At 34.5% G+C, this 20,462-nt stretch overlaps 1 protein-coding gene across 1 annotated transcript in view; it reads left to right on the forward strand.

Moving 5' to 3' along the window:
- Positions 1-20,462, forward strand: part of LOC148951294 (E3 ubiquitin-protein ligase HERC2-like) — a 299,149-nt gene that overhangs the window by 60,562 nt on the left and 218,125 nt on the right. The window contains 6 exon segments of the mRNA XM_089091055.1: positions 2,466-2,576; positions 4,422-4,572; positions 6,994-7,181; positions 9,047-9,202; positions 13,833-14,018; positions 15,505-15,690. Of these exon segments, the coding sequence (XP_088947181.1) occupies positions 2,466-2,576; positions 4,422-4,572; positions 6,994-7,181; positions 9,047-9,202; positions 13,833-14,018; positions 15,505-15,690 (978 nt within the window).

Raw genomic sequence — 20,462 nt, forward strand, 5'->3', positions numbered from 1 at the left:
ACTTCCGAAAATTTTGTCTTGAAAGAACACTTATTTGATGGTTAGCTCAGGAGCCAGGACAGGTAGGAACTGACAGAGGGGCTGGTAGGTTAGATTAAAGGGCTTTTCTAGGGAACTTCCAAAAAAAAAATTTCTTAAAAGAACACGTATTTGATGGTTAGCCCAGGAGTACCCACCACAGGTAGGTACCCCTTAGCTAAAGGGGGGACCTGTATGCATCTATTCAATGGACGATAGAACTTACAGAATTCCAATCGTGAAAAATTTAAAAGGACGGTGAACGACTTATTTAGAAGGCTAATATAAACAAGATATGATCCATTCATTTCAACAATACATCCTAGCATTATGCAGACTTATTCGTGACTTTACTAATTGAAAATTTAATAGAATAAACTTTTTTCGACACCTGCAAGTTCTTTTAAAAATAGTAGTTTTAGGAAAAAGAAAAGAAAATTAAAACATTTTCTCGATACTTTTGCTTAGATCTTTTCACCGAAGAAATTTATACTAGAGATAAGAAATGAAATAGTGCATTGGTAATATGATTATTTTAGGTTGTTTGTGCTTAAAGTATTCGATATTGAAAAGAAAACTTCTAAAACAGTGTACAAACTGATACGGCTAAACTTAGATACAAAATCAAGATTTTTTGTACAACTAAAGATCTGTGTCTATATTTAAAATCTATGTAGACTAAATTTCTGTGGTTGTTTTTTCTATGCTTCAGAAGTAATTTTAAATGTAACATAAAACACCAGGAAATTATGGAAACTATGCGCATAGGGTTACTTCGGCAATCTAACTGGAAAAAATTAAATAAGGGGCTGAATTCATGAAAAAATGCCTGCTTTTTACAAAAAAAAAAACTATATTGCCATCCTGATCAACTCCCGTGGCATAGAATGATACGTCTTCTATCCGTTATTTTTATCGCTTAGAATTATTATCTTGGGAGGATAGTTGTAAACAGTTGGGAAAGAAAATTCTGGACTATAGTGCCAAAAAAGATCAGATGGAAATCTTAAAGCCTTTCGGCCTTTCGTGTGCCTCCACCGGCTTCCACGCTACTTTATCAAATTTTCAACATATCTGTTTAAGTCAAAGCGGTTGAAAGGCAAAAAAAACCCTCAAGGATGACGTTGTAATGCAAGCTTTAGGCGTAAGTTCCACAAGTTATGCAGGTAGCTCATATAACGTTCATAGATACCTTTTAATAGAGATTTGGGCATATTGCAGCTTGTTGAATTCAGAGTCTGCAAGGTTTTCAAGTGCTCTACGTGAGGCCCTTCTGTCCTTGCCTCTTGTATTCTCCTTCCCACTTTAATCTCAAATAGGGTTTTCAATCTTTATTACTAAAGGACCCAAATAGATACCCCTGGGTCCGGTGCTTCTTTTCACTGTTATAGCTTATTAAAACAATATCATGCAGGGGTTTTCGAATACGCTTATAAAACATGAGCTCTTAGGCCCCTGTCCGCTTTTGCTCTCTTCTCTCCCCACTTTTTGTATATATAGGTAGACATATTCGCGTTTTTGAAATCAGAGTCAGAAAAGGGTTATGTTATGATCAATCCTAAGGGTTTGATCTGTATACACATGTAACTATTTGCAACATATTTGATCTGTATACACATGTAACTATTTGCAACATATTTAATTCGAAATAGATACAAAAAAAAGAGCACGGGAATGTGTTTCAATTTTGGGCTATTGACATAGTTATAACTTTTTTTTTAACTTTCATTCATTATTGGCAGAAAATGGCTTTGATACAGCGAATAATGTTTATTTTGTGGTTCATTGAGATTGGTTTTGAAATACACTGTTATTGAAACTCTCGTTTCATAGTAGGGTTAAGCTGACTGACTCTTAGCCTCATTCGTGTCGAAAATCATTGTGTTCAAATGATGGTTATTAACTGTTAAGTCAATGGCCATGAAAAACTAATAGTCAATGTTAAGCAGGCAATGCCATCTAGTTTTCCTAGTAAAAAATCTTTATTCAAATGGGGAAAGCTGTGCAACCAATAGCACTGGGTGTTTATTTATTTATATATCATATTAATGCATTTGGTTTTTCTTTGAATGTGAAAAGAAAGAAGTAAAAATTGTTAAAGTGTCAGTTAATTTGTGACGACAATTTCTATTGTTTCTATCTTCTTTTTTCTCTCTAATGCATTCTCATTACTATACAGATAGTAATGGAACTAACTTTTATTTTCTTGAGACTCAGCAAATCTTGTTACATGATTCGTTTTGTTAACCATTTGAAGTTTTTCGATGATAATATCATTATTTCCTCTGAAGAACAAGTTTTCTGGCTATGGTGCACTCATATTTGTATTTGGCAGCAATGTTATGTTCAGACCTTGTTTCAGCAATGAATGTTTTTTTAGCATTTCTCTGAATCTACAGTTGGTAGTTTCCCTGTATGTAGCTAATCTTTGAAATGTTTTTTTTTAGAAACTGAATCGACAAATAATTCAAATGGGTGTCAGTTTATGACTGAGCTACTTGTCAGCAGTCTTATGCTAAATGGAGGACTTGAGTCTTCTATAGACGCTGCTCTCTTTGGTAAGTATCTATTATGAACGACCATAGAATCGCTTCAATAGCTTCCTTGGATCTAGTATTAATTTGTGCATGTATCTTTCAATCTCCTTGATTCCGAAAGGTTGGCAAGATATTTCAACCTTAAGCTAGCTCTACTTCATCGAGACAGGTGAATTTTGTGCCAGAAATGATCCAGATTTTTGTCTTGGTGAAAGCTCATGTTCCGCACGTTTTCTTGTTAATTTTTAACACCCGCCGAAAGTACCGGTAAGTAAGTAAATAGCTATTATTCCTTTTAGAATTTTTTTTCTTAGCAGTAAATCAGTGAAATGACAACTATAGGGCTATAACCGTAACCAATGGTCTTATACAACCTTGTGCTGATCTTACCTAATGAGTTGGCGTCCATGCTTCACTGGTTAATAATAATATACCAGATGATGCACATTGTTCTTTTGAAATCGCCAGGTTGTTATGTGCACATACGCTTTCTGGAAACACGCGAAGAAAAGGATGTGCCTATTTATCTTTCGAGTTATTAGAGGCGCTTCAGTCGAAGCATGAGTCTTGAGGAAACCCACGTTGACATTTTCTTGGCTTAAATTTTTGGCTTGGATGTCTGTCCCTGGCAAATATGCCATTTCCGTTACTCTCTTGGATTGCAGATATCATACAATACTGTGATACATTGTCTGTATCAAAATAAATTAAAAGTGTCTACATTTTTCATGATCTTCCAACCCCGTTACTTTTACCTGCCTGTTCCAGCTTGGACAACCGAGAAATATCCTTTTAACTGATTTTTTGAAACGTTATCATTTTAGTCAGTAAATTATTACGTGTGATACAGTTTGTGCCAAGACTAAAGAGCAGAGATGGCGTGGTATGTCCGCAGGGAAACTTGCTGTAACAATAATGAAGCCGATATGCTGCTAGTCTTCAGAATTACTATTGGTAGCTATATTATTACTGAATCATTGTGTAGTTAATCCACACGACCGATAACACGTTCTCCAAAGACGAAATTGCTTCGCAAGCCCAGTGGAAGGTAATAGCCGTGTTATTTGTCATATGCCCAGGAAGTCATTACCCTGAGCGGGCTTAGAGTTGGCCTCTTATGCTGCCAAGAGGTCAACCCTTGTGCAGCGGGCCTTGGCCAATTGCAACCGTTTTATAAAAGAATTTCGTTGCAAGACAAAATGGTTTTGTAGTACTGAATGAAAAACGTCAATTCACCTATGAAAAAAGTATATTAAATTTATGTTACAAAAATGGACAAAATATTTGGCAGTTTAGGTTGGATTCGGGAACAAGAAAAAAGTAAGAAAAAAGAGTTGGGCTCCCCAACCTCTTATTTTTTAAACTACTTTCAAATGTTTATTAATGTTTGGTTGTATCCTCGTTAGTTTTTGCTGTTGAAAAATCAAACATTTGAAATTTTACTCTGAATTAAGTAAATAGTATTTGAAAGTGGACGTATTAAGTACTACCATTGCCTATTACTGACAACGACAACCCATGGCAGATCCGAACTGAATAAGGTCAACAACTGTAATGCACTCACCATCCTTTCCAATAATATACCAAACTCAATAAAGATAGTCAATCGGTCGATGTTTTCGTTACTTAACATCATCTATTTCAATACAAACATTAAGGTTGTTCAGGCTAGTAAATTTTTGTTTCGTATAGTTCAAAAGAAATCTCGTATTTCACTGGGAAGCAAAAACCTCGCTTTTGAACAAAGTTCTGGGACTTTCATCTGTTTTTTTTTTTCGACTATTGTCATTAATTTTGTTTGGTGATTAAATTTGCCAGTGGATCAGTTCATCTTTTGCTTTATCTTCTCTTTTCTTCTATTTACAGATATGAGCGATGGTGAGGTTGTTGGTGCTTCTGAACGATTCTTGACTGAGAGAGCAATTGAGGAGACACAGGCTAAATTAAGATTGGACTTGAATGGTTCTAGCAAGCACGGGCGGATCACGTTGCTTCATTTAATTCGAAAATTGATTCGGTAAGTGAATTGCAAATTTGTCATTTTTTGGTGGCTTGGCTTCAGTAATATCGTCATAGATATATTATTACGTTTATACCATGGCCAGTCATCGGTTTTTCTTAACAGTGGCTCTTGGGACTCGATTTCATCTTACACCAAAAGATTTTGGGGGACCCATAAACTTATTTGTTAGGAAAATAATTACTACCAATTACCTAAATCTTGGACGAAACCGAGTCCCAGGTCCTACTATATATATTTCTTACAACCATTACTGATCACTCATTGTCGTACTAAGTCCCCTCAGGTGGACACAGCTTCCCTCCCCTTTCACTGAATTCAGAAGTTCATTCCTTGTTCCCTCCCATAAACCACTTCTATTAAATCCTTTCTTTTAATTAATTTAAAAAAAACTTCCCGAAAAAGAAGTTTTTAAAAAAAAGTAAAGGCCATTTTAAGATCAGCAGACACAAAATTGAAACTCAAAACGACCAAAAATTACTATTAAAGAATAAATGAAACCCAAAAAGAACAGAAATTAAATAAACAATCATAGCAAAAAAACATACAACAAATAATAATATAAATGCATAAATAAATCTTAAAGCGAGTAATGCTTAAATTGGAATATGCAAATCAAGCTTAAAACAAAACAAAAAAATTTTGCTATTGAAGTATAAATGGACAACCAAAGCATTAGTCCTGTTTGTCATATCTTTCAGAAAGCTATTTGCTCAGTTCATAGAGTTGTTTCAATGTAAAGAACCGCCTATCCACATTCTGTATGGTGAAATGTGTCGACTAGTAATGATCACCACCAGCCGTTTTGCCAAGCAAAATGCTTTGACTTTTGACTGATATTCACGAGAAAAGAAAAGTTTTTTCTGAGCTCTCCCATTCAAGCGGGGATGTCCTTCCATCCAATAAAATAGCATGCGGTGACGTCGTGGAAGAAGGCCTATCGAAGGTACAAAAAAATGTTGCTCTGAACTTCAGGAGCATTGCCAGAGCTGCTTACCTGGCTGCTTGCCGCCATATTGAAGAGAAATCACAAGGTCAAAGTGCCCTTCAGCATTTCCGGTGCCTGCGGCTGGATGATTTAAATCTGGAGACAAGAACAAGCGACTTTGTGAAAATCGTTGGATTTATGCCTCTAATGATGCCCTCAAATCGCTTTCGACCAATTGAAAAGAAAACTAGCCCTTTCAATTTTCGATCGAATTAGTCCCTTTTGAAGTTTCTATGACAACTCCTTCGATACGGAGTGCCTTGGTCTAAGACAAACAAACCAAGCCAAAAAAAAAAAAAATAAAAATAAATAATACATTATGCCAACATCGTTCTTTACTTTGGCAGCGCAATAATTCTTGACCCCATTATTGCGGTGGAAAGGGAAGATTCTATGCATAAATCCAGTTAATCGAAACTCAACCATCTTTGACCATTGGTCCTGACATAGTTTACTGTTGAAGCTGTGAGATATTTTGAAGTGTTTAGTTCCTGTCTTATATGTGTTTGTGTTTCTTTTATTATTAGTTCGTTTTTTTGTCTTTTGTATGGCAGGTATTCAAATAAATAAATAATTTCAATCGAGCGTTTAATCGTTGATGTTGACTGAAGGCTATTGTAAAAGATCATGTCAGGATGTTAACATTTTTAAAACCTAATATTTTAGAAATTTTGCATAAAATTTCTAACGGATAAATTGTAGATTCTCAATTTCACAGAATAGGTAAGTGTGTTTGGAGAAAGTATATACAGGTACTTTTACACTTCAGCCATCCAGTGGAAAAACCAACGTATTGATTTTCTTTTCTATCAGCTGCAAGGAAGTAGAAGATTAATTGCAATTTTATCTCCGCATGGCAGCATTTATATATAGCCTATATATATATATATATATATATATATATATATATATATATATATATATATATATATATATATATATATATATATATATATATTTATATATATATATATATATATATATATATATATATATATATATATATATATATATATATATATATATATATATATATATATATATATATATATATATATATATATATATATATATATATATATATATATATATATATATGTATACATTAACGCACTGGTGTTCATGAATGCCAAACCCAGACAGACTGGACATTTAGCTAAATAAGGACTGCCCTGGACAGAAGAGAGCTACCTTGTTAACACCTGCTCTTTCTTTGAGAAGAGTAACTGGCCTTGAGTGGGAGAGGGTTAGAGGTGTATCAGAATCTTATTCGGGAGTGGGGGGGGGGGGGAAGACGCCGAAAACACATTTTAGGTCTACCGTTCATTGGAAGGTTATATGGGAAACCCCGCTTGCGTGCATATAGGTTCTTTTCATTAACTGTGCAGTTGATCTTTGGCTATTACACTATGTCCGTTTTCATATTTCAGATATATCGGTAGCAAATCACTCAAAGACTTAGAATCCTTAGCAAATGCTACACAATCAGATGCTGTTGAGGACAGGAAAACGTTCGGGAGTCCGCAGCAAATTATACGAAAAGACAAAAGCTGCTGTATGGAATTGTTGTTGCGATTTCAACGCCTGCTTTTTGCATTCTCTTTGAAGCACAAGAATGGTAATCCCTATGAAACTATTTTTAGTTATGATAATAGATTTTGCAACTCGACATTTAAACATTTTCTTTTTTATTTCAATTAATAGTCTATGATTTTCCGTAGTAGAAAAACAACTATGTGGTTTCATTTCTTTTCTTTCGCTATTTATGCATTTTTTTTTTTTTTTTTTGTATTAAGTTGAGATGACTATAGGACCTACCTTTAAATAATTTGGCTTTGCTGGTTTGATGAAAGTGCCCTTTAGCGGGTAAATATAGAAAAAAAAACTTACTTATATATCTCAACACTGGCTGTAAATAACGTTGTTTTGATCAGTTATTTGGAAATTAGACAATAACTGTACAAGTGCTGATTCTGCGAACCAAAAAAGAACTTAGTTCCGATTAATTTAAAAAAAAAAAATCTTCATTTTTCAGATTGAAGAAAAGTTAAGAATTCTAAAAGAGATAAAGATAAGAAAAAAAAATTAAAACTAATAATATAATGGACGGACAAATAAATAAGTTAAAGAAAATTTAAAAGGGAAGATAGCTGCTTCCTTTATGGACACCAGCTTGTTCATGCATTTGAATTAGGACACATTTTTTTATGACTGTATCTAGGAAAAATGCCCCAAAACAACATTCACAGAAAAGCCTTAGTGAAACAAGGTTGTGGTAATAAATGATAAAAAGTAATTTTCAAGGAAATATACAGCACCCATGCAAAATAAAATTTAATAAAAAAAAAGCTACATGGGTTATCAACCATAGTTGATCAGAGAGTGTACGAAACCCTTGTGCACCAGTGTGAAGTTTAAGGACAGTATAACCATTAGCAGAGAATTATCGTAAATTTGTAAATATATTGTAGTTTACACATGTACTATTTCGTTGCGTTTTTCAACCTATGAAACTTTATTTATTTTCTGAATTTGTATGTACGTACTAAAAAGGCTTAACTTTTAGTACGGCATAACTTAACTTTTAACTTTTAGTATGCCCATACTTTTAGTATGGGCATACACAATCCTCAGGTGATATCCTGAGGATTTGTGATAGTAACAACCAAGAGCCTCTATTTGTAAGTATGTGCCGGTAAATGAAATATGCTGATTGCATGATGAACAAAATTATCCTTGTTTTAAATTTCTTATTTTAAATTTTTAAATTTATTAAATTTAATATTTTAAATTTATTATTAAATTTTAAATTTATTATTTGTAAGCTTTCTATGTTTAAAAGCCTTCAGTCCGTTTCATGTTTGAGAATATTGTTAGGATATTTATAGCTTAGAAATAAGTTGGATATAGTTAGTATAGGGGATATTCTGTCGATTTGTTTGCGAAGGATTTTTATTAGTATTTCCAATGAGGGTTAACGAGCGAACATCCACCTGATCAGTTTATCATTCATATTATGATGTATTATGTATGTACGTATGTATGTATTTCAAAAAAAAGCCATCGGGTCATAGGAAAAAAAAAACAAAAAAAAACAGAACATAAACATAACAAAACCAACAAAAAAACACAAATATGTCTAGCTGGACATTCTTTTGCACTTGGCTCAGTTATGTTAGCGCAGTGGGCAGTGCTTGATTTCAGTGTGTATATTCTGCTAAAAATTTCTGTCTACCCAATTTAGATTAGTTTATCATGCTCATAGATATCAATTCTGTGTCTTCTCTGCATAAGTCCAAGAGCAGATGAGCTTGGAACTCTCTCTCCCTATCTATTAAACATTTAAGATATGCGCTAAAGATCGAACATCTTATGGTCTTTGGTATTGGAAGTGTGTTTATTTTTACAAACAGAGTTTCTTATGATTTGGCTGCCTGAACTTATGCATATTCGTTATTTCAGCTTAACAATTAATATTTCCAGATGATTTCCAATTCTGTGTAGTTCGATTACTAGATAACTATATTCAATTGTTGACGGACCATATTGGAAATATCACACCTATTGTTTGCAGTCTTGTTTCCAATTTTCCAAGTCATCTGCAGTCGGCTTATACAATTCTTGAAAATGATATTACAGGTAAGTCTCATTCACTTTTAGTGTCTCTCCTCCTTCCACATTTCCGAATTATCTGAAGAAAAGAATTTGTCTGATCTGAAGTCCATTCTAATTTTCAAGTTCACTGTGTTAGGAATTCAACTCTAAGTTTTATTATTTTCTGCTTCGTCTTCTCGGTCACTATCTATTTCAACTACGGATTGCTAGTTCTCAAAATGTTTGTTGTAGAAGAAGTGAAACTAAACAGGTTTTTTTTCCAAGTAACGAAACGCCATCTATTTCACGTATGCAGCTACAACGGCCTTTGTGGGATGAAAAAGTAATGGTTTCATTGATGAGTTTACTCGACCGTTCAAAGTCTGAATATTTTATATGAGTTTTTGTGAGGATAGGAACCAAATGGTACTTGAAAAGTAGAAATTCTACCATTTTTGGAAATACACTTCGTTTTTATGAAGTATTTCATTGCGGCAGCCACATGGGGAGTAATGGACATGCTGTTAGTCCTTTAATCAGTTTATACCCTTATATATTTATACCCTTAAGTATGACGTAGATAATTAGTATTTTTGTGAATTTCTATGCACTGTCTATTAAAAAGAATTTTATCCCTATTTTGAACTTTTATTTTATACCCTTAAGGTTATTTAAGGTTATTATATAACTTATTTTACCCTTAGAGAGAGAGAGAGAGAGAGAGAGAGAGAGAGAGAGAGAGAGAGAGAGAGAGAGAGAGAGAGAGAGAGAGAGAGAGAGAGAGAGAGAGAGAGAGAGAGAGAGAGAGAGAGAGAGAGTTTAGTCCCGAACGAATCTGTTTTGTAAGAACCCTTTAAGTTCTTAACCCTTTAGATAATAATATAGATGAATAAACCAAAAATTAAATTGAATAAAAATGACATTGTATATTTAAGTCAAACTTAAAATGAACAAAAATTACTAAAAACAGGACTTTGGCTACTGTCGTCTTCTCTCTCCCCTAACTGTAAAACTCTAAAGCCTATTGTGTCATTTTACACATTTCTTTTTTACATTTGTCATTTTTTTACATTTTAACTTTGAAAAATAAAAATTGAAGTAAAAAAAAGTGAGATATCGTTCTTTATGAAATCTTCAGTTTATTTGTACTAGTTCTTTCCAGATATCTTGATTATTATGTGTGATTTATTTTTTATTTGTCGTTAATCTTTGAGAAACAAAGTACACTGTTCAAAATTTTAAATGAACAATTTTTTTCACAAAGAAAATTGAAAAATTTCATAATTGAAATTTTCAATGTTTTCAAAATTTTTCATAATTTTCAATATTGTAATTTATAAAAGAATAATACTTGCAACGTAATTCTTGTAGCAACTAAACTCCTGTTTTCGCTAAGTACTATACTATCCGCATACTATTTTTTACATTTATAACTTTGAAAAAAAAATTAAAGTGAAAGAGCCTTGTGGCTCTTTGCTATAGGCGGCGCTATAGCGCCTCTGATTAACGCGGGAAGACAAATCTCCTAGGAATAAGCTGGATACATGTGCTTGACGAATTCCCTCATTGTTTGTTTGACCTTAAATGTGATAAAAGCGCTATTGTTTCTCATTAAAACTGATGACAATCCTGCAATATGTCAATCTTATATTCTTTACTAATATAGTAAATATAGCGGTGTTGGTATTGTTAAAGAAGAATCAAATAAAAAAAGGACAAGTTTTTCAACTGAAATTAAAAAGCAACATTAAAACGAAACGAACAGGAACTATTACGTATATGAAGGGGGTTGTCCCCTCATCAACACTTCACTCTTTACGCTAAAGTTTTTTTTAGAACTTTTAAAAAAGCTTCATATTGTTCTAATCAAACGACGCTTGTGCTTCAGGAGTCATTCTTAAAAAATTCGGACAAAATTCAAATGTTAGCTTAAAGAGTGAGGTGTTGAGGAGGGGGCAACCCCCTTTATGTACGTATTAATTTCTGTTCGTTTTAAGTTTTAATGTTGCTCACTTTCAGTTGAAAAAACTTTTTTTTTATTTAATTTTTGATAGTTTTTTATATAATGCCAGGAAATCTGGCCCCACTTTCACGGAGAAATCCCCCTCCCCACGGAATTATCCTCTAGACCAGTGGTTCTCAAACTTATTTAGACACAGTACCTCTTTTTACCCATAAAACATTTTCGGTACCCCTTCTCAGTTACCGGTACTGAGTAAGCTATAGCTAAAATATAAATAAAATTGCCAGTCCTTGAGTTAAAGGGCTGTTTTAGTTTGTTGTTGACTGGCCGCGTACCCCCTAGAAAAATTCTGCGTATCCTCAAGGGGTGCGCGTACCATAGCTTCAGAACTACTGCTCTAGACAATTCAATCCCGGTGAAAATTTACCCCTGACAATTACTCTTAACAACTCCACGCGTAAGATCGAGACGGAAAAGAGAAAGCAAGACTTATAAAAAGAATTGTGTATAAGAATTCTGGCAAATTCTCCCAGTGTATAATTTTTCCTGACATGTTCACTCCCTGGAAACTTCCCTCCCCATGGAAAATTCTTCATGGAAAGACCCCCAGCAAAAAATTCCCCCCCTTCTACCTGAAAATGTATGCATACTTCCCAATAACAAATGCTATGTGTAAACAATGGGCAAATTTTACAACTTAAAGACCTTTCCCCTGGGGCCGGGGGGGGGGGGTCATGTTATACCTAAAGGCATAGTTAATTGGCCTTTCAACTATGATGAACAAAATGCCCATCCAAAATTTTGATCGGACGATTTTGGGAAAATAGGGGCGGGGGAGGGGGCCTAGTTGCCCTCCAATATTTTTGGTCACTTAAAAAGGGCATTAGAACTTTTAATTTCCGTTCGAATGAGCCCTCTCATGATGTTCTAGGACCACTGTGTTGATACGATGACCACTTAAAAAAAAAAAAAAATGCATCCGTGGTCTTTATTCTGGCAAAAAATAAAAAATTCCACAGTTTTGGAGATAGGAGCTTGAAAGCTTTACAGTATCCGTGATCTTTATTCTGGCAAAAAATACAAAATTCCACATTTTTGGAGATAGGAGCTTGAAACCTATACAATAGGGTTTTCTGATACGCTGAATGTGATGGTGTGATTTCCATTAAGACTATGACTTTTACGGGGTGTCTCCCCCTTTTTTCGAAAATCAGGTAAATTTTATCAGGCTCGGATCCTTTAATAAGTAAGACTAAACTTAATGAAACTTATATATTTGAAATCAGCACAATAAACCGATTCTTTTGATACATACTCGTATATTGGTATGAAAATTCCATTTTTAGAGTTTCTGTTACTATTTAGCCGGGACGCTCCTTACTTACAGTTTGTTTCCACGAACTGTTTGGAAAACAAGAAGAATTGACGTTTTTCATACAGAATGTATTTGAAGAAAAAAAGTTTAGTATCAAAGTCAAATCTTTTCCTTATGTAATAATTAATGAATGAAAGTTGTGGGATATCTGGATCAAAGTTTTGTCTGCTTTTTCCTAAGAATCAAACATAAAAAATGTGTATTCTAAAGCTCTAGATGAAAGAGGGTGCAGAAAATAATTGCTAATTAGGTTGTTAGGAAGATTAGAAACGGTTTTTCAAAAGTAGAAACCGATCACCCTTTAAAGTTGTTAAGGAATTTCGCTTGGTACTAAAATATCTCACCCTCTCTACAACTTCAAGATCAGTGTTTCCCAATCGATTTTGGGCGACAGCCCATCTAAGCATTTCAAAAATCCTGATGCCCCCCTTGTGATATTTCAATTTTGTTATTCAAAATTTTACATTTTTTTTCGGGTCGTCATCTAAGCATATTTAATACTAATGAAAAATATTATTTGTATCAAACACCTTCTATAGTATGCATGAGGCTATTGCAATACTATCATGTATCGTTTTTGCTCTTTAAATGCATATGAATCTGACGTCATTCACATGGAGATTGTCTTTCTTCTTTTTTCAAAATTAAGGCTCTAAAGTATGGTCAGTCAAAGGGTGCACTTCCTGCCTATGACCCACCAAAATATTGCCATGCCTCACCGGTAGTTCCTGTACACCACGTTGGGAATCATGGGTTTAGATCTTCGCTTGCTGTTTATTTAGAGTGTAAGCTTTGAAGAATTAAACTTTTCAGAATCTGAGGATTATTGCACAAAATAACAGAAACATTTTTATCCCCTGATAGTACATAATCTTCTGAAAACCAATTTGACCACATTCAAACTAAATGCCCTAATATCTGATGAAATAATAGAGCCTCGCCCCCCTTCCTTTGGGAGTTGTCTGAATTGCCACTGTTTTTATTTTAATTTCCGCCACAATTAAAGATTGGACCAACCAGTATCCACATTTGCTTAAACGCATTAGAAAATACCAAACTATCACACAACTGATTTCTATGATAAAATCATTAATGTGCTCATCTTGAATTTTATTCGTCGTTTTTTAGACAGACTGAATCAGTTTATCTTATAAATTATTATCAGTTTTTATGTTCTGTTTACTTAGGATAGTTCCCCCCCCCCCCTACAATAAGTTTCGTGTCTCAATAGTCGACGGGCCTTTACTGTGGTATGTCTGAAATGCCCCTTAAACGAAAACCCTTTTTATGTTTTTTTTAATATCGAAGAGATTAATCTTTATAGTTGTTACTTGTAGGTGTGGTTCTACCAGAATTGGTCACCAGCCTGTTAGTACTACATAAAACTGTGTCGCCATTGTACAGAGTCGTTCTTCCTGTATCTAGTATAGGACATATTTTTCAATGGGTTGATAGTATTAATCGACTTTCGTCGTCTTTTGAAGTAGATACTCTGGAAGACCTGTCTTTACCTGGAACTACAGGTAAGCTGTATAGTAACCTTTATAAATGCCCTTGTCAATTTTGACCTCAGATTAGGACCCCTTTTGTCACCGGTTTACGTAACAGTCGAGTCAAGTGTCGGAGGAGTTCTGATCAAATGCTAATGAAATGTCATCTGGAACGCTCTGGAAACCAAGGATGGGCTATTCCAAAATAAATTTTTGTTTGTAATTTGACAGCTTTTTAGGTACAGCCTACACCTGCCTTCCAATGTTATATTTGGTGGATTGGGATAATCATCATAAAGAGAGGTTGAAGTCGTACCTGAGACAAATAAAAGTCAGCTGTGTTCGGATCAACTCGTTTGGTCTTGCCGTTTTTACAAACGGTGGTGCAAGGAGATGAAGATCCTTTGTGGATGTAAGCGTATTAAAAATACTAATAATAATTGTGTTTCGGAGTAGCACTACTGCTTTCCTGGCTTTTTTTTATGTTCGGTGTGAAACAACTTTTTTTTTTGATGCGCTGTAGATAGACAACTTCTTTTTTTTCTTTTTTTTTTAATGCGCTGTAGATCGGTACCGGTAAGAGATAAAAGTTCTAATCCTTTCTTCCATATTTAAATCATCAAAGAGAGAAGAAAAGTTTGTCTGAATCTTTTAAAACAATAAGTATCCAGCCCCTCCCCCCCCCCCCCCACACACAAAATCTAGTGTGCTACAAAGCATAAACAAGAAATAAAGCGAAGCTGTTCTAATCCCGAAAGTGAGCCTCTTAATGAGGAAGTAATTTTGGAACCGGGTAGAGCATAAAGTTATCTCTTTGAGACTCGAGATTCAAAAACTTCCATCTCTTGTAGACTCGCAGAAGTAATGAGAGACACTCTAGTGCTGCCTGTGAGTATTTCAAGATTTTAAAACCTGATCGAATTCTTGAATTATTTTGTTCAAAATTGCCGAAAGGTCCAATAAATGTCACTCTGGAAAAGACATGCAAGAAATTTTTTTCTCAAATAGCCTGAAAGTTAAAGCTTTAAATCCCTGGTCAAGGGGAACCTAACGTAAAACAAGTTTAGGGGCACAGTCCTTGAAGAAACGAGCCTAAGAAAGGACAAAAACTTTTTCTGGTATGCTGAAAACTTGTACTGTTTAGCCCTTAGTTCAAGTGGACCGCAATCCATAAGAAAAGAAGGCCGTAATTAAATTTTCTTAATTTTTATCCTTGATTAAATTTTTTAGAGGCTAGCGGCTTCGACTTTTGTTTCGCGTTTGGAGGGGGTTTGTGTTCAGTGCTGTAAACAATGCTGTTGTTGCTACTCCACAACTGTGATTCATCCCTCACAGTTGCTGCAACACTTAACATGGCTTTAGCACTAGAGGCCTGGTTAAATTTAGAGCATATGAAAATGTAGTGTTATTAGTTTCCTTTTTCTCGATTTTATTTTACTTTTCTGCTACTCCTATTGAAGTAGTTCTAAAAAAATCTTCTAGTGTGTTAGTAGTATTAGATTCCCTTTTTGTTCACTAGGTTTGTCGTACCATATGACTAAGATGTCCAAGTCGTTTGAGGATCTTCCACTTGTGAGAAAAGCTGATATTGAGAATCACAATCGGGATGGAGGTCTTTGGGTTATTGTTGAAGGAAAAGTTTATGATGTGCAAGATCTCAGGTTACAAGCCCCTTTCAATGGAGAAGAGTTTCATTGTTTTACAGGTTTGTGCAACAACAAAGGCAAAGGCGCCTCTCTCCTTGTTGGCCAATAATTATTAATTTTGACAAAAGTTGGAATACTTTGCTGTATGGCTATCATAGGCTTCTGGAGCGCTTAAATTATTGCTGTATTAACTTCTCAAAATAAATCATTTCTGAAATTACCACAGATCTGGAAAGGTCCACTTTAAAGTTTTTCTAAATTCCTTTTTAGGAGCCAACCATAACACCCTTCAACAGAAAGAAAAGGTCAACAACGAATAAAAAAGATCCAATTACCCTCCCTCCCCTAAAAAAATATTATTTTGATCAAACTTAGTATTGCTTTTTGAAGTCAGAACTTGAATAAAAATGAATAATAAATAAAAATGTTGTTCTGTAAAATTAATAATACCAAATAGGTACAACCTAATGCTATTAAATGAGATGCATTATATAACAAACTAAACTATTACTATTTCATAAAAACAAGATCTACAGAATGAATGTATGGTTTGTGTATTGCTTTACGCCATAGGAATACTCAGTTTTGTAGGATAAAACTTTATTGATTGTTACAAATATCCTTATAGAGATAAAAAAGTATTTCCTGGATGTTTCAGCAGTATCTAATTATTGATGTTATAGTGATGAAGCCAAAACTAAATAACACATTTTTTTGTTTCTCTAAAGTGCAAAAGACACTCTAGGTTCTTGGGGATGTAAAGAGTGCGAGTATTACCAGTGTTTCTGGCAATTAGTGGTTGGTTTAAGTTTAGCTTCACTGTTCATTGTAATATCTATTGGTTCTAGGTTTCATTTCTCCTGTCTTATAGGTATTTGTCATTTCGGTAATGACGTCTTGTATAAACTTATTTCTGCTCTTAAACTTGCTCTTTACTTTTCACAAAGTTATTTTTTGTTCGTTTTTAATTGATATTTTTGTGTGCTTACTAATAAGATAAAACAATATTTGTTCGTGAATGCATATAAGCAAATACAAAAGACTAGCCCCTATAGGCTCTAGGGCCTGTAGGACAGGGAAAGGGGCTACAATTACTAGTTGAACTCGAAGTAAAAAAAAAAGAGACAAAAGCGGGAATTAGGAAAAATAACACCAAGGGCCAAAACATGTATGACGAATGGGAAAAAATAATAAAGAAAGGAAAAAATAATATAACCCGCAATATTAAACGGATTCCTACCCGTCCTTATACATCTACGTAAATGAAATAAATATCAAGGACGAATAAATCAATTTTTAATGATTCTTTTTAATCGTGCCGAGTGAGGGACACATTCAAGTCAATTTATGGAACTTATTCCATACAATATAACACGCACTCATAAGATTGAAAGCCGATCTTGAGGGCGGAGAAAATCAACTGAATATGTTTTAGGTTATGATGATGATTGTTAGATTGATTAAAGACAAAAGGTGGAGGGAAACTAAGGCCCTAAAATAGATCACGGTGGAACTGAGAAAAGTAAAGGATGTACTTGAAAGATATAAATGGATTCTAGATCAAGCAAAGGCTAGATCTGACAAAGGCTGTTTGCTTTATTATAAACCTTAGAAACGGGTTTCAGGAAAATAGGAAAAATTGAAATTAGTATAATCGGAAAATCAGGAACATAATGCTGAATTAAGAAGTAACAGAGCCATTGAAAATCAACCCAGCGAAAACATGTTTAAGCTGTTTCGAGTTCTAAGCCTACTGTACATCTTCATTTCAATCAAATCAAGAAGGTTTTTAAAAGATTGGTTTTTATCAAAAAGTATACCCAGCCATCGGATATAATGATCCTCAGATTATATATAAAAAAACCATATGCAAATTTCAAGAATTTGGAAATCGGGTGACCGCAAGAACGAAAATTGGTACTTCTGGAGGAGGAGTATGAGCAGTTATTTCTCTTTGTAAGGATAAAGGTTACAATGGATTGTGGCATTGATAGTCCTAGAATATCAGGAGAGGGCTCACTCAAACGGAAAATAATAGCTCTAGTGCCCTTTTTCAGTGACCAAAAAGATTGGTGGTCACTGCATACTTTTCGTATGCAGCATACTTTTCGTATGCTGTTTTCAAGTAACTTGGAAAAACTTGAGCTGCATAGAACGAAATAAATTTATCGGCTTAGTCTAAAACCTACTGCTTCATTGGCACTTTACTGAAAACTATATGTTTTTTTGAACAGTCTTGGAAAGTACGAATAAAATCAAACTAAATGTTTGATATATAATGGCATTAATTGTTGAAAGATCATCAGTTCAAGATTTTATTTCACTCTAATTTTATTTTAATTTTCGATCCTGCAATACCTGGAAAAGAAAATATTTGTAACATAATGCGTTTTCAATGAAGCACCAATGACATGGTAGGCTTTAGACTTTTGCAGTTAGGAAAAAGGGCAGTGTTCAAACTCTTGTTTGTAGTGAAGCTATATTTGTCTTGAACAGTCGTGGAAAGAACTATTAAAATTAAAGTTAAAATTTGATATATATTTATTCAAGTTACGCAAACATCACCAGTTCAAGGTCAAATTTTGCTGTAATTTTTTAGTTTATTTTTAAGCCGGCAATAAGTACAAAAGGTAGTTCCTGTATAGCAATAGACTTTTAGGGAAGTGCAAATGATGTAGGAGATTTTACACTTTAAAAAGGAGAGAAGGGGGCAAAATCTAAACTCTTCTTTCTAGAAATTTTTGTTCGTTTCAAGCTTGATTCGCATATTCAATTTCAATGTCCCTCTTTTTCCAATTTATTTACTCATTTATACTAGTACCTATCTTGAGTCGCTGTGACGGCTTGTGATTAATGTTCCTCTTGGGTTTCATATATGCCTTAGCAGCAAAACGTTATTGCTCGTTGCAAGTTTAATTTAGCTACTCGACCTAAGCTTTACTCGACTTAAGATTTATTTATTCATTTATGTTAGTACCTGTTGAATGTTTTTTTGCTACGATCGTTCTGGGTTTAATTTTATTCTTTAATAGTAATTTCTGGCCTTCTTGAGTTTGAGTTGTTGTAGGTTTCTATTTCTTCTGATCTTAAGCTTAATATGGCCGTTACTTATCTTTAGAAAACTTCGTTTTCGGAAGTTTTTTTTAAATAATTTTTGTTCGTTTTTGATTGCCAGAGTTTCAAGTTTTTCAATATTCCCTGTTTCAAAATAATTTTTTTATTCCAAAATAAATTAACAGTTTTGGCAAGAACCGATAAAATTAAACTGTATATTGGATATATAATGATATTAATTCCTGAAAGCTCACCAGCTCAAGATTTTGTTTCACTTAGGGCCAAATTTAAAGCTTTGACGCTTCTAGGCCCAAGCGTTTTTGCCGCTCCGTTTTTGCAAGATTTTCGGAGAAATTCCCAAAACTTCGGGAATAGTGAGAGCTGCAGGGCCTAGTGGGCCTTTTAGTAAATTCTGTTCTGGTTTCACTGCAATTTTCGTTTTATTTTCAATGTTGTAATAAGTAAAAAAGAGAATATTTGTAATATAATTTGTTTAAGTAAAGCATCAAATACGCAGTAGGTTTTATGCTCTTACCGTTAGGGAAACGGTTAGTAGCCATACACGTGCTTGTAGTGAAGAAGTTTTGGGAAGAGCTAATAAAATTAAACTAGATTCCCATGATTTTTGGAATAGAATATCGTTAATAATTTTTTTTTCTTGACGTGGGGGGGGGGAGGCATAGAAGGAGGGCAATCTGTCAGCTCCCGTGATCTTTGGAATAAAATGTCGGTTATAATTTTTTTTTTTCGGGGGGGGGGTGGGGTCAGGCCATGGAGGAAGGGCCAGGGGTCAGTTCCCATAATTTATCATTGATAATGTTTTTGGGGAGGGAGGACTATCGGGCCATGGAAGATCAGGGGGTGAGTTACCAGAATTGTTGGATTAAAATATCGTTAACAAGTTTTTTTTTTGGGGGGGGAGGAGGGGGGTTGGGCCATGCAGGTAAGGCCAGGGGTCAGGTTGCTTAAGTTTTGGAATAAAATATTGTTCATTGAGTTCTTTTAGTGGGAGTGGGGGTTTGGTTTATCTGATCGTTGAACTATTTTCAAAACCCTTGCATAAGAACCGTATTTGCCCCCTGGAAATAACATACAACACTTACCCAAGGGCTCTGAGGGGTTGTGTTGACCCTGGAGTCTTTGTTAATCGATCTTTTGACCTAATTTAACAAAATGGCTATCTCAAAAATTCGATCGAATGGATTTGAGGTAAAGAAGGTAGGAGGGCCTTCCTCCCGTCCCTTTTGACTCTTAAAAAGGGAACTACAACTTTCAATTTCCAAAAGAATGAGCCCCAGACGAAGTTATACGATCATTCCTTCCATAAAAACCTTATATGCCCCCGGGTTCTGGGGAGCTGTGTAAACTCCGGAGTTTTTACTATATGATCTTTGCTTTGGTCTATTTTGGACAAAATGAAAATCTCAAAATTTTGATTAGACGCATTTGAGGAAAAGACGGTTGGGGGGGGGGGGGGCATTTGCCATCAGATTACCTTTGACTCTCAAAAAGGGAACTAGAACTTAAAATTTCTAGTTATTTGAGCCCCTTCCGAAGTTTACCTCTTCCATAAGAACCTTATATGACTCCAGGCATAATTTACAATTCTTCCTCCGGGCTCGGGGGGGAGGGGGGTATTATGTTGACCCAGAGGTTTTTTTTATCTGATTGTTGGACTATTTAAAAAAATGGCTGTCTCAAAATTTTAATTGAATACGTTTGGGGAAAAGAGGGTGTGTGTGAAGGGGGGAGGGTAGATGCCCTTTTTTCACTTTTG

This window comes from Artemia sp. Qi Xiang Cuo, chromosome 6, assembly GCF_049724085.1.
Source record: "Artemia sp. Qi Xiang Cuo chromosome 6, ASM4972408v1, whole genome shotgun sequence".
NCBI classification, from domain to species: Eukaryota; Metazoa; Arthropoda; class Branchiopoda; order Anostraca; family Artemiidae; genus Artemia; species Artemia sp. Qi Xiang Cuo.